The sequence below is a fragment of the Mus pahari genome, chromosome 6, assembly GCF_900095145.1.
Source record: "Mus pahari chromosome 6, PAHARI_EIJ_v1.1, whole genome shotgun sequence".
Taxonomy (NCBI): domain Eukaryota; kingdom Metazoa; phylum Chordata; class Mammalia; order Rodentia; family Muridae; genus Mus; species Mus pahari.
The window spans coordinates 13,638,078-13,653,975 of record NC_034595.1 but is presented as its reverse complement, the minus strand read 5'-3'; the positions used below and the strand labels follow the sequence as shown (position 1 = coordinate 13,653,975).

The following is a 15,898-nucleotide window of genomic DNA, read 5'->3' as shown; positions in this document are numbered from 1 at the left end:
ACCACCACCACCACCACCACCACCACCACCACCACCACCACCATCACCATCATCATCATCATCATCAAATAATTTTAGTGACCCAACAAAGATGTCTGGGATTAAGCACTGAGGAACTATTTCTTTTTTGCTTACAGAGGAATGCAAAACATGCTAAATGTAATAAACAACATATGGAGACTCCTGACTAAAAACATCTTTCTGAAAATAAGGAAACCTAGGACCTGACATAGGTATTTCTTTTGTTTTTGTTTTCTGAAACAGGGTTTCTCAGAACAGCCCTTGTTATCCTGGGCTCACTTTGTAGACCAGGCTGGCTTCAAATTCACAGAGATCTACCTGCCTCTGTCTCCTGAATTCTGGAATTAAAGTTGTGTGTCACGATGCCCAGCTTTATGGCATATTTTTAATGTGTATCAGGGTTTTACCTGCATATATGTCTGTGCACCACACATGTACCTGTTGCCTGCAGAGACCAGAAGGCATGTCAGATGCCTGGGACTTGAGTTAAAGGCAGTTGTGAGTGGCTACGTGGGTGCTGGGAAACAAACCCAGGTCCTCTGGAAGCATGTGCTAATAGTGCTAAATTGGACCATCTCTCCAATTTGCCGCTACGTATTTAGATCTGTACAACTCTGTATGCATTTAAAAAGCACAGAATCCTTTTGTGGAGGTAAGGGGCTAACAGAGGTCTATATACAGAGAGAAAACAGACCTGGTGTTTGCATTGGGCACTCTCTCTTTCTCTCTCCCAGTACATGAGAGGTAGATTGTAGAGGATAAATTGTTCATGTCCACCTTCTGCTATGTAGTAAATTTGAGGCTAGCCTAATATTGTCTCAAACATGGAAAAAATAAAATAAGGGGTTCCATAAACATAAACCTGGTTCAGTGCTCGCATGTAGCACTGGACAAAGGGATGTGAGACAAAGGGATCCTGAGGGCTCCCTGGCCAAGAAATTGAGCTAAAATGTCGAGTTCCTGGCTCACTGAGAGATCCTGTCTCAGAAGTGGTGAAGCAACTGACAAGAACTTGACTTTTTTGGCACATGAATGTGCTCACATGCACACACACACACACACACACTACAGACCACACAGACACACGCCTGCATACCCTCCCACAATAAATACACAAATAAACAAATAGTTACATATCTGCTGTGGAATGTCCTATTCCATAAATTGGCCTGGAACTACAGAAAGTCCATGAATAACCCAGCTACAGAGCTACAAAATAAAGAATTTTATTACCTGCTTGTGTAAATAGCTGTGTGCATTAACGCTTCCTCACCAGGACCGTTCCCTTCAAGGTTAGATGCATGTATATGGAGTACCTGGATCTGTACATAGTGACAACATCCCAGGACCACTGCAGGATACCAGGCCAACAATTTGATTCTTTTTTTCAAATTGGGACCGGCTTTTTAAATTGGTAAAGTTACAAAAACAGCTACTTTGCAGAAAATAGTTTATTAACTGAAAACCGGTTGTCAGGTCCAAATACAGAAAAGACAGTGTGACTGAACAGGCACTCACTGGAGACACCATCAAAACCCATTGGCTGAATTTATTGGGTTGCTTATTTCCATAAATTTTAGGCTGTACCAACAAATATATATAAACAACAGAAAAATCTCACTACATTAGAGGCAAACATTATATACATGATGGAACCGACCACTGGGACACAAAACTAGAGTTTTATTTAAAGCACACGTACACAGACAGTAATGAAGGCAGAACAGTGAGCTGAGAAAAATGAAACATCTTAGTGTAAAAGGTCAGTGAGCAGCAAAATAAAAATGAAAGTGATACCATATATACTCTAGTCACAAAAGTTCTGTATTATTACAAACACCGACAGGCAGAGGATCACCTGACTAGAGAGCATCATACATCTGACATGTTAACACAAGTTTCTCTCACCTGGACTCACCCTTCTCTGCTTCCCATCACAAGTTATAACTGTAGCAGCTTAAAGACATTTTAAAATATGACATGAATGACAGAGACACGTTTTTCTCACATAAATAATATAGAAGCCAGGGGCTAAAAGACACAAGGAGATGCCAATCGACCAACTTGGGCAAGTCACACCCCCCCCCCCCCGAAAGCACGGCACAGCCCTCTGTGGTTTCAATGACATTCCCTAAGCATTAATTATGGTTACAGTATTTCCAAACAGACGCCTGGTCTTAACCATAAAACTCCAATGCTAAGTCTGTCTTTTTATTCCCTAAGTCCTTAGGAATGGAAGAAAAGGAGCTGCAATCTCTACAATTTAGAACCAGAACAGAGACCAACAACCAGAACAGAGGGCTTCCCTGGGGCAGAATACAGCCTCCATCCCACTAAGGCATGAGAGTCTTCCTTGTAGTTGACACTTGCATCACACACTGACTCTGGTAAATGTAAGTAGGGCCATCCATCCAGTCTCCTGCCAGATCTATGGGATTTTAGTTAAATGTTTACATTACTGCATAGGAGAGGGAAATGATCCCTTAGTACAAGGTTGATCTGGCAACTCCATGTCCAACTTTAGCAACAAGTATGTTTACAGTCATGGGGGAAATAGAAACATTAAATTAAAAACCTACCAAGTATACATATGGTTTGTTCAAAAAACTACTGGACATAAAGGTCTTAGGATAGGAGATATTCAAAACAGAAGATCCCAGGGTGGAAAAAACAGTCAGAAGCAGGATTCAAACACATGACCACTGTGAACCCAGAGACTTCATCACTGGCACCATGCCAGTCGTTGGTGTCTGAAATCTCCCAATACCAGAATCAAAAGAAACACTGTGGTCCGGCTCTGGGGCTGGGTGTGCACAGCAGAGTTGCGCTGTACCACACGGACCTCAGTTCCATTTTATTGCTTCCTCAACTCCCGGAGGGGTGGACATTCAAAGCATATCCTGGTAGGCATGCGCAGGTAAATCTGCCTTTCGTTCTACTCTAAGCCTTCCTAATGCTGTGACCCTTTAATACAGTTCCTTATATAATGGTGACCCCCCCAGCATAGAATTATTTTTATTGCTACTTCCTAACTGTAATTCTGCTATTGTTATGAACTGTTAATATAAATATCTGATATGCAGGATAGCTGATATGTGAACCACGTGAAAGGGTCATTCAACAACCCCAAAGGGGTCACAATCCATAGGTTGAGAACTGCTGCTCTAAGGAAAGACATGGCAGGGGCCTTGACGAATTAGTTTTAATAATCTTAGAATTAAATCAGTAATTCTAGCACCAATGTGTCCAAACACAGCACTGGTTGTCACTATGCCCCTGACAGCCGCACAAAAAGCCTCTGTGTAACTAAGGAGATTATTCCTTCATGAAAGGAATCCTGTAATTATTACCTATTGAACTGACGGGGGGAACCCTGCAAAAAGGGAGGAATTTTTGCACGTTGGTGTAAAAGGCTCTTTCAGAAACAGCCTTCTTTGCTTAATATTTTATGACAGTTTAAGTAAGAGTATAATGGTATTTGCCCCGTGCTGACTTTTGAGTGAGTACAGTAGATGGAGTTAGTCTGTTGGAGCAGCTTTCTTCCTGTCTTTGGAGTGTGTGTGGTGCCACCAAGTAGAGAAGGAAACACCAGGGACTGAAAGGACAGACAGGTAAAATGACCTGATGGATATAAGGCCGTGAACCACCTCAGCCCTAAGTAAATGCTTGACACAAAAGCTGATATTAGGAACTATAAGGTATAAATTAAATTTAAATGTCTTCTTATTCAGATTCAATTTTTATTATCTTTGATTATGTGTAACTTTGTGCAGAGGTTTTGGCCTGTAGCTAGAATTACAGACACCTGATGTGTTAGCTGGGAATCAAGCTCGGGTCCTCCAGAGGAGCGGTCCATGTTCTTAACCACTGAGCCATCTCTCTAGCCCCTAAATTACTAGTTACTCTTATAGATGCAATTCTAGCTGTGAGCCAGGCTGACACCTAAGACGATGTGTGCACCTCGCAGGCTTCTGCTGCTATACCATTCAAACTAAAAATACCTAACCAGGGAGGCCATGCTGCCCCACTGTCTTCTACTGGACTTTGCCATAAAAACGCTCAACTTTAAAAGAAGAAAATTCTCAAGTGACAAACAGAATTGTTTTCTTTTTTGCAGGTGTGTGGCAAGAGAGCTCTCCCTGGAATGGAACGACACATGCAGAACAGCAGTTTGGCACTGCATGGTAACTGCATTTCCTTCCAAAGAAGCCACTCAGTACTGGCTCAAAATACTAGACAAAGCACTACTTCCTCAGGTCACACACAACACACAGGTGGGCGGCACAGCCTAACTACAGTAAGTGACAGTAGCAATGGGTAATGATCCCACAACAACGTTACAGACACCAGGAACAAGCATCTAGAACAACATGCAGAGCCGTGGAGGCACTCAGTTATCACACAATGCATAGAACTGTAATGGTTTTGGCAAGTTTTGTTTGTTTGTTTGTTTTTGTTTTGTTTTGTTTTTGTAACAAATGCTTTATAAAGCAAAGTTTTTAAAATTATGCTATTTTAAAAGTTGTAACATGGATTATATGTATAAAAGTTCAGTTAGATAAAGTTAATTTGGCTGGATTAATACTAAATATGGACACCCAGTATAAATAATCAATTATAAATCAATAGCAAAGTACTCTAAGGTATGTGATTTATAAAATGTTGTAACACAGAAATCCAGCGGCCACTATAAACACAGTAAGCACAATAATTGTTAGGATTCTTGATCACCAATGCCTTCCTAATTCTACCTAACACAAACAAGAGAACTAGGCCACAGCATTCTTAAAGCTCCCACTGAAACAAATGCAGAATGGTAGAAATGCTACTATTTCTCCAGTCATATCAAGACAAACAGTCCATAAAAAGACAAGAAATTTACACTTTACTTTTTAAAATCCTAAAATTTGCTATTGTCTCTACTGATTCTTATAAGTTTTTAAATTATGCCTGGGAAATTTCTTATGCTTGAATTTCTTTTCATAAAAAAGTCAAGCTATTACAAGGACCACACTTTGGGTTTCTAATCTCCCTGCTAGAGACCTGTATTATCGGCTACCACTTTCCCTTTATCACTAAACAAATTCACTTTAGAAAATCTTAATTATGTTGATAAAAATGTAATCCTTTTGATTGGATGTCTGTCCCAAATAGTCAGACTGCACAAACTATGTCTCAGACCTAGAATACGGATTCTGTATAGTTTGATCTCCAGAGAATGCCTATGAACAGAAATTCCCTTCTGGTCCATGATCTACAACTGATCCAATACTTATAAGATGCAAGTAGCTTGCCTCCCCATGCATAACTAAGTAGAAAAACTGAGTGACATTTGTTAAGAACCAGTTACACTAGAGGTTATTCTAATACATCTCACAATAAAGCACTATTAAAGTCAAGACACAATTCTATACAGTGAAAAGTTTCACATCCAAACAACCTATAAAAAAATGTGAGGACTAATTCTGGGCATGGCGGTGCACACCATTAATTTGAGCATTCCAGAGGCAGAGACAGTCAGAACTCTGTGAGTTCAAAGCCAACCTAGCCTACACAGGGAGTTCCAGCTTGCCAAAACTACACAGTGAGATCCAGTCTTTAAAAAACAAGACAAAAAAAAAAAAAACGTGAGAGTTTAAAATACAGTTTGGAAAAGAAGAAAAACACACTTTAATCAGGGTTAACGTTCACCATGTAGGTAGGAATTTCTTCTCTAAAGTCTATCATTTTTATACATGGACAGGGACTCTGGGTGCCTGGGTTCACCTGCTTCAGTCCCAACAAAATGTTATAAGACTTGGGCACTGATCTCACCTGTGCAGGGGGTTGTTTCCTGCTGTGATGAAGGCTGTGTGAAGGATGTCTAACAGAGGAAACAGGGACCCACTCCGCACAGCATCTCAAAGGAAAAGAGGCCTAAGGAACCGACAGTCTCCAGTGAGTGAGTGTGAGTGTGCACGTGTGTATGTTCTGAGGGACCCAGTGAGTGAGTGTGCGTGAGTGTAAATGTGCATATGTTCTTTCTCAGAGACCAGTCTTCCTTATCAGCTCCATGCAGGAGGGTTTCCTAGTCTAAATCCTGGCAATCACTGGACAGCTTCTAAGGTCTTTTCTAGGGGTAGCCCCTGAGGTCACAATTTAACAAAGACAATGATTTTATTAACAAGACCTAACTAATATTGATTCTAATTCATCATGGTTTATACTAAATTTCAACTTAGTATATTGAAATGGCAGTTTTTAAGAAACCACTTCGTCAATACTAAATAGGATCTTTCACTCAGTTCCAGCAAACCCAGCTTGTCAATTTTTAAGTTATATTGGACCTTGAGAGATCCCTCTTCCTTTTCTCTGCTTAGAAAGAATGGTAAGCTCAGAGTTGTTGGTGATTTAATGACACTGTCCCCCTTTATCTGCTACCAGCAGGAACCCAGCAGTGATGAAAGGACATCACCTGCAGTGTCTACATTCCCAGACCTGTTTGATGCTAAGGATTGCTAAGTTTTCATGGCAGCCCCATCTCTACCTTAGGAAATGACAGCCTAGCCTACCTGTTGGGCCCCTTCTCAATACCCTTGGAAGAAGTTGCAGAGACAAAGTTTGGAGCTAAGACGAAAGGATGGACCATCCAGAGACTGCCCCACCCGGGGGTCCATCCCATAATCAGCCACCAAACACAAACACTATTGCATATGCCAGCAAGATTTTGCTGAAAGAACCCTGACATAGCTATCTCTTGTGAGGCTAGGCCAGTGCCTGGCAAATACAGAAGTGGATGCCCACAGTCATCTATAGGATAGAACACAGGGCCCCCAATGGAGGAGCTAGAGAAAGTACCCAGAGTTGAAGGGGTCTGCAACCCTACCCCCAGAGCTTGTGCCTCTAGCTGCATATATAGCAGAGGATGGCCTAGTCGGCCATCATTGGGAAGAGAGGCCCCTTGGTCTTGCAAACTTTATATGCTCCATACAGGGGAACGCCAAGGCCAAGAAGTGGCAGTGAGTGGGTAGGGGAGCAGGGTATAGGGGACTTTTGGGATAGCATTTGAAATGTAAATGAAGAAAATATCTAATAAAATAATTAAAACAACAACAACAACAACAACAACAACAAAACTGTCTTACACCAAGGAGTTTATCTTCAGCTTGTTATTTCAGAGAGCCTACTGCAGAATTATCAGGAGCACACGCAAGACGTGCCTGGAACAGTGGCCACAGCGAAGGATACAACTAGATCCAGATGTACTTCAGGACAGCTGCTCTATCCCATCTGCTCTGTGACATGGGCAACCTATCTGATTTTCTCCTTCATGAAGAGGGACAATCACTTGAAATGATTATTAATAAGGCCAGCTAGAAGCACCTGCTGCAGAGGCACACTGTGTGTTCTAACAAAGTACTGCCACAACAGATCCTTTCTCTCCTGTGTGCATGCACCTGTGTGAACACGGACCACCACACAAATGGCTTTACTGTACTGATTTTAAGAGAAGCTCGAACGAAGTCTTCATAAAATACTCAAGAAGTGGGATACACTGCAGTGAAGTGGAGTACTCAGTGACTTATGGAACTGCAGAAGCACAAGCTCAGAAGGTCAGACAAAGGGACCAGGACAGAGACTTTCTCGGGGTCTGCGTTCTCCAAAATGAAACTTTCATTACATCATCTTTACATTTTCTTTGAGAACAGGAAGAATTTTATACATCTGTACAGGCTTCTCACCGACTGAACAGTCAATAAATATTTGTCTATGTGGTCATAAATTTTCATCTCAATAAACTCGCTGGTTTCACAGCTCTGGCTGTTATGTTAATGCCAGCATTTCTACTAATCAGACTTAACCTACGCCAAGAAAAAAATGCAGGCAATATATTATAGATCAGGTAATACTTTAATTTAGGGAAAAAGCTGTATATAGTGTTGCTGTAACTCCAGTACTCATGTGGAGGGATGAGGACTAGGAGTTTAAAGCCATTTTGACCTATGTGGTAAAACCCTGTATCAAACAGAACTAAACACAACAAAAAACTTAAGAGAAAATGAATTAACAGGGAACATTTAAGATAGTTAAAATTATGAAATAAATATTTAATAGTTGACATATATTATGTATGAAACATTCCACATTAGCCCTAATAACTACAATAAATGTTGGCATGTGCCTCTGACAGAGTGGAATAATTTTTGTCAGTTAAAATTCCAAATAATAAAAAAGGCTTTCGGCAGTGGTATGTTCTCAGTCTTGTTTAGATAAAAACACAGAATTTAGAGGTAGTCACAGACTCTTACAGTTTAGTTTAAGAGGTTCTAAACTGGCTAGGCTTCTTCTAATAAGCCATTTTTAAAAGGTTGATTTAATCTAAATATCACAGTGTTCCTATTTGGTTAGTTTTCACAGCAAAACATAAATAAATAAAAAGTTCACATTATTGACGTGATATTGTCTCTATGTAGTAGCTGGGATGAGGCGGGGCAGGCTTTTCTGTCAGTACGCACGCAGCACACAGCAGCAGGGCTCAGTGCTGCTAGTCTGTTCTCTCAGGTCAGTGCCGAGACAGGCCTCCTTCTCAGACACTGCGGTGGTCAACACAGTCCAGAATTACAAACTCTGTCTCAGAAGAGAGTTTTACAGAAACCTTCAAAGTGACAGGTATTCCACATAAAAATGGCCTTCTAAAAAGCTCCCTCATAAGGAGCTCGCCATGAGCTCACAAACTAGCTCTAGGAGAGAGGGAAGTTTTGCAGAGGGCCTGGGAGAAAGCCCTGTGTGTTTAACAGTGGAGGCAATGGGGAGGTGGGTAAGAGGAGCAGCTGTGACACACTGCCCAGCGTTCCTTTAAAGCAGACAGCCTTCAGCGCTGGAAAGACACTGCTCTCATTTCTGGCTTAAACCAATAAGCTCATACTAAAAATGGCGAATAGAAAAGGCTTGGGAGTGAGAAAGCAGACTGACTACTCCTTCATCTAACCAACCTAAAATTTCATCCTAAAATGAAGATCACTTACTTTCTCCTTAAGGCTGTTCAAAAGATTTAGAATATACTTGTATAGAAACATACACCTTTTCTTACCAATACTTATCCTGGAAGGACAAGTTCATGGAGATATATATTCTACCCAATGATGCCCCACGCAGACCTGCCACTTCTGCACTAGAAGACCACAGCCTAGAAGACCTTGTGTGCTTATTTCTTATTGATGCAAAGAGCCACCTAGCCATGGGAAAACTTGGCTCTGTGACAACTTAGTAAACCAAAGAAAAATATTTGTCTTTTTGTCATATTATAAAATATCACCTACCTTCCAAGCTAATGACTTACAAGGTTGACTTGAAGAATAAACACCTGCCCCAACAGGGTGCTCAGACGTGACAAACCAACGATGGGTTGCAGTCCTTACACATTACTGATTGCACAGGATGGGGAGGACCCCAGCTCAGCCTCACTGTAGTTCTCATATCTACATGGACTTGATTTCTGGAGTGTCTTAACTAATCATTTACTAATGTTTTAGTCTTCAAGACTTGAAATCAAAAGACTAAAGAGAACCATGACAAATGTTAAACCAAAATTATTCAAACCACAGAGCATCACAGATAAAGGCATTTCTATTTACTGAGAAGAAACTGAAGAATGCTTTGAATTCTGCTAGGCCTGGTAACAAAATATTGTGATTTAAAATGGGTGTCAATTTTCCTTTGATCTTAAGCTCAGAGTCAAGTAACCCCAGGGAAAGAGTCAAATTTAATGCTTAGACAGCGACTGGATACGGCAGCCTGGATCTACCAATGCATCAGATGTTTTCAGTGGGGCCTCTATTCTCTACCTTCTCTCTCACGCTTGACATATACACTCTAACACGAAAATATTCTCAAAGATTTTGGTAGTTTTAAATTTCCTGTAAATCTGATGATCAAATTCATTTCCACTGACTTAGGGACAAAGAACATTCTATTCAGGTCTAAGCACCACAGTAAAAATGAGCTATGGAACAGTCTTTTATTACCGTCCCCCAACCCATAGCAGAGCTTGCATATTGTTTTTAAATGAGACATCTCCAAAAAGGAATGGCACCTTTATTCCTCTTCTATACCCCACCTCCCCAAAGGAAAGTCCTTTACGTGCTGGGACCTCCATATCTTGTGAAAATGAGGCACGGCTAAAACTCTATGCTAAAAATATATGCAAATAACTTCATGTTGAGCTTATGACACTACTTTCTGATCTGGCTCAACAATACCGCACGGGCAGTAAAACTGTCTCCTGACTCATATGTAATCTTTAAAAATTAAAAAAATAAATTCATCTATGAAGGAGACTAAAAGTGGGAGGTGAGGCAGGAGGAGGAGCTGAGGACACAGTGTCTTGAATGACTCTTGGTTTCCTTTCTGATTTGTTTGTTTGTTTTTTAAACGGAATTCTTTCTCTACAGTTGCCTGAGAACCACTATCATTTTTGCCAAGTCTGTAACAGCAATTATATGTCATCACCCACAAGCACACTTGTTTGTCTCAAGCCTATAAATACTGTGTTAGTAATACTAAACTATTGCCATTGGCTTATCTGTAAAAAGAAAAATAGAGATTTGCATTTTATAAAGTTAGCAGTGAGGGCAGGTGGAAGGGACGCAATGCAGTACACGTGATGGTTTCCTGGGACACAGAAACCAAAGTGAGGTCTTGGACGAGCCACCTGGTCAGGCCGTGTCCGAGGAAGAGTCATAGGATGAGACAATGAAATTGCCACTGTTGGAGTGGCCAGCCACAGACTGGGCAGCCTGCTGGCTCAGGTTGTTGCAGATGAGCACCAGCTGATTGCTCTGGGCCTCAGACAAGGTGCTACAGCTCTGATAGACACTGAAGTTGGTCTTCCTGCCGGGGATGTTGCCCTTCTCACACATGGTCTTCACCATCTTGGCTAGCTTGTTCTTGCCAAGGGCCTGGCAATTGTACCAGTGAAGAGCTGCCAAGTTCACAACTGGCTTGATGGACAAGTAGAAGGGGGCATCCTCATAGCGCATAGCAGGAGGCCTCCGCTGGGCATACTCCTTATAGTCCTGCACCGGGCAGGTCTGCGGAGCATGCTGGGTGGCATAAACTCTCGAGTCTGTTCCTCCTCTCTTGGTTTTGGCATTCAAATCACCAGTGTCCTGACCCATCCACTCCAAATACTCAAGCCCAGTTTCTGTGACTCGGAGCCGGATATCGCCCCATTTCAAGGTGGATCCGTGGAAGCCTGTGCAGTGCCCAAAAGCTTTCGTGTTGTTGAGCCAGACAAGGTTGAGCAGACCCTCTGGGTTGTACCTGCTCAGCAGTCCCCTCTTCCGCAGGATGAGCTCATCGGCAAAGGTGAGCTTCATGGACTTGTGTGGCTTGTTTCCCTTGCCTTTGCAGCGGAGCTCAATCTGTTTCTGTTTCAGGGCCTCCTGGGAACGCTTGAACTCCTTATCCCTGGTGATGCTGTAGCCATACCTGTGCTCTTTCAGGTACCGTTCCAGCCCACACTGGTAATTCGCCAAGCTGTTGGGCTCGTAGTCAGACCCATCCTTCTGCCTGGCATCCACGAAGAAGGAGGCAAGGTAGGCATCTAGCTCCTTGCAAGGGATGACATAGATCTCTCTGGTTTCGGAAGGGTACTTGGAGATGAGGAACTCCCGGAAATTGCGGAGCGCAGTCTGCGTGCTCCTGATGGTTTTCTCGTTCTGCTCCCTGCTGAGCTCAGCTGCTCTTTCATCCTGGTCTGCAACAAACGGGGGAGGGGAGGGACAAAGAGGGTGTGGATGAGTTCAGACAATGCACTTGCTACTCTGAAATAAAGTTTCCTTTTATAATGAAAAAGGGAAAGAAGGATCATTTTTTCAGAGAACAGTGATAAATTGATGGGCTGTGCTTATCGCACTACCAAAGCCAAATTCGGATTCACAAATATACTGGACAAGATATGGCCGGTCATGACGAGAACCTCTTTCTAAAAACGTTTTGTTCTTACTGTGTGGTGTGCGTGCCCATGAGTGGGTCTAGGTGCAGGTCCTTCCTCTTTTATACAGCCCCAGGGGCTGACCTCAGGGCCCCAGGCTTGCATGGCCATCTTGCTAGCCCCAAGTCACAAAGCTTAGTGAGTAAAGGTTTGTAGTAAAGGTGAAACTGAAGTTAGTCTCTGTCTGAGGAAACCCGTGGGCAGCGATGTGCACGTACGTGTGAGGCACCCCTCTCCCTGCTGGTACAGTCACTTCCTCTGTAAAACTGGAGGTAGCACTGGCCCCACCGCTCTTACTGTAACACATCATGGACGTCTATTCAGAAACGGCTAGGTGCACTCGATGGCAGTTCGCGGGATACCTGCTCTTCTGTAGGATTTCAAGCCAACACAATTTAGAAGTACTCCTTACAGAGAGCAAAAGCTTATAATCAAGTGATCAGAATCTATTTGCTATTTTAAAGGAAAGCCAGGACTAAGCGTCATGGTTACAAGAAAAAACTAAATGTGAATGCTATTACTGAGGTGAAAGAAAGGGCCTATCTTGGTTCAGTGCTTTGGTTTCTTGATTTATTATCTACTTCTGCCGGAAGGGCTGTGGCACAAGCTATGGATCAGCACTGTCCAAGGTGGCAAGCCTCACACATTACTATATGGTGCTTGAGCAAACATGGACTGCGTGGCAGCAAGCCCAGGAGTCTGCATTTTACCCAGTATCTCTATGCTCCTGATGAGGCTCAGCCCATAGCTCCTGTTCCTTAAGAAGCTCCACAGGAGGCAATGTCTCAAGTTTAAAGCCTACCCAGACTCAGAAAAACCAAGTTCTATGCCTATATCCTGTGTAAGAAACTCTATTTTGCCCATTTTTTTTAAAAATGTCTGAGAAACACTATTTAAGTGGTTTCATTTCAGTAACATTTAAACTTGAGACCTTAACTTTACTAATAAAAATACTTGGTTTAGCCAGGTGGTGGTAGCATATGCCTTTAATCCTAGCATTTGGGAGGCAGAGGCAAGTGGATCTCTTTGAGTTTGAGCCTGGTCTACACAGATAGTTTCAGGATAGCCAGGGCTCCACAGAGAAATTGAGTCACGGAAAAACTAACTAAAAACAAAACAAAACAAAACAAAAAACTTGGCTTTAAAAAAAAAAAACCTGTTCTGTGTATCAGACATGGTCTGGATAAAACTCAGAATTATACAATAGAAAACCAGCCTATGAAACTTTTTTTCCTATTGATTTTAAGAGGAAAGCACGGAAGTTAATTTAAAATAAACATAACAAAACAAAAAAACAACTCAGGACTCTTGTGTATATAGCAATAGTATTTTGTTTATTGAAAATATTTATAAAGGAAAACTTTAGATAATTTGCAAGACTGCTCAGTGATAAGTCTTTGTAACTAATATACCCAATGATGGAGTTTTTAATATGCTGGATTTTTTTTCACAGAATAAACTACTTTTTGTAAAACATTATCATACATTACAGTGTTTCTTAAATGACAATTCTAAGACAGGTTTCTGAATTTCTTATGTACATAGGCACACCTGAGATATCACATTTCTAAAGTTTAAGCACACAAACAGACTTCATGCCTCACACCTGAACTTTCACTCTTTAGTTGAAATTGCTTTTATATTAACAAAGTCGGCCAGCCTGCTTCCCTTTCATTAAAAACAAAGAGGCAGGGGTTGAGTGTAACCACTCACCAGCTGGTTTCCTGGACTATTCACATGGAAAGCCAGAGGCCAGCACTTGTTGACTTTGGCTGCTACACAAATATCTAAAAGCAGTTTTCAAACTTCAAAGGCTTTNCAGGAAATAAACATTCACAGGCAACTTGAGGGAAAAACCTTCAGCCCTTCAATGTTCATATGGGCTCTAAGACTGAGTCTGTATACCCTGTCACCTGACTCCATTACACCTGCTATACACCTGTACAGTGTGTATGTGTGTGTGTGTGTGTGTGTCCACAGGTACTCAATAGCTACCATTAAAATCCCACTGTAAGGTACTGACTCTACTTGGCAAGCGCTCACTTTAGTAAAGTATTTAATAATTCTACAAAAAAGAGAAGTTGAAATTTGATTTGAAAACCTTTGGGGTATTAATTTAAAAATGAGGGACGATTTCAGGACGTGTGAGCATACACTCAGGTGCACCGCACTCAGAGAACCGGGCTGATGTGTTGCAGGAGTCAGCAGCTCTCCTGCATCTGCCTCAGCCACATTTTCAGCTTCTGCACTGAGCTGACCTCCTCAAGGCATCCTCAGCCCAGTCTTCTTGAAACGCTCTCTCCCTCCCTCGTTTCCACTGGGTTAAGCTTACTTAAGAAATGGATGTGGATGTGCTGGAGAACAGCCCGAGCGCGTGAGCTGGGGTAGCCTCTCTTTTCACGCAGTTTGGAATGCACCACAGGAGGCAGCAGGAGGGAAGATACTCCTGCACTCTGCAAGTTAAGGCCAGGGGAAACCAATAGCAAGCAAAACAATGGCAACTAGCATGCACCTGTCTCCAGTTTTAGAAGTTTCCACTCCACTCCTTTTAAAGGTTTTTTTCTTTTTTTAAAATTAGATATAACATACATTGGATATCTGTGAACCTAGTGAACCTGTGAACCATATTAGAAGAATTCTTTCTTCCATCACTCCCTAGCACCTGACTTGAAATATCAGTTTGGCTGGCTGGCTGGCCTATTGCTATAATGCCTACGAACGGAACCTTGGGCCTGGCTTCTTTTTTGCTCAGCGTCACCCATAGTTGTGCATTTGCAGGCGCTTCATCCTCTCTGCAGTGTGACATTCCACTACATATAAATCCAACATCTCAGTAAACTCCAGAGGCCAAGAAAAGTTAACAAAGCAGGGTATGGCAGCCAAGAACATGCAGATACAAATCATTTTCTTCCAATCAAAGCAAGTGTTTGGTTTCTGTGTGCGTGTACCTGCGTACATGTGTATAGTATGTGCAGGTGTGTGCACTGTACCTGACCTGGTATAGGTGGGCTAGATGACAAGCTTTGGGGGATTTACCCCCAAGTGTGGAGACAGTAATGGAAGTCAATCTTCAGTACCCTAGCCAAAGTGCTGTGAAGAAAACCAGCATTTCCAGCATATGTAGCCAGCCGCTCAGAACACTTCCCAGCTCCCCACAGCTCACTGTCTCCATGCTCCATTAATCCAATTATTCCCTTCCTTGTTAGGAGATGACATGGAAACACACATAATTAGTGCAGTATCTTATGTTCTCATTGAATTTGAGGAGATCTATGTTAGATTTAAATCCAGAAACATTTGCTTCTGTTGCTGCTGCATTCAATTTAAAACAGGCACAAACTTAGCTATGGCATCCCTGTGCGCTGTTATTAAAGCCATACATCTGCACACTGATATCAAACAATTCCCGATATTTAACTTTTTTATTTTTTCATGTACAACAAGGAGTATTTTGTCTTATCGTTCACTTAATTCTGTATAAACTAGTGAACAATAAGTCCATGAGCTTATTAAATAAGAATGCATTTTACATTTGAAAAATAAAATATCTGTGAGCAGATTTATATGTAGGAAGCTGAGGTTGGAATCAGTAATGACTCCACACTCACGGGTACCATTAGCTTTGAGCATCTGAAGAACTTCTGTGGGTAAAATGACAAATCCTAGACCACTGTGAAGATGATATCACAGCTAGGGCGATCAACAATGCACAGAAAACTAGTTCAATAGGCCAGGCATGGCTCTGAAGCATGGCTCTGATGCACTGCAACTCTGATAGGAGTTGAGATCGTCAAGCTTGGGCTGTAAGGGAGCTTCATCTGTCTCTAACCTATGGAGGGACTGAAAGGTCAAGATGAGCTCATGAGTGTAAAGCGCTGACTCTTGTTGAGGGGATAGTCAGAA

At 42.0% G+C, this 15,898-nt stretch overlaps 1 protein-coding gene across 3 annotated transcripts in view; it reads right to left on the bottom strand.

The window, feature by feature from the left end:
- Kiaa1958 (KIAA1958 ortholog) overlaps window positions 1-15,898 on the bottom strand; it is a 124,911-nt gene that overhangs the window by 22,322 nt on the left and 86,691 nt on the right. The window contains exon 3 of one of the 3 annotated variants that reach the window (XM_021200091.2): window positions 11,675-11,758. The exons of 1 other annotated variant lie outside the window; for it this stretch is intronic. In XM_021200091.2, coding sequence (XP_021055750.1) covers window positions 11,675-11,758 — 84 coding nt within the window. Of the gene's footprint in view, window positions 1-10,423; window positions 11,759-15,898 lie in introns of those variants that run through there. One more of the 3 variants, XM_021200093.1, reaches the window with a different exon arrangement.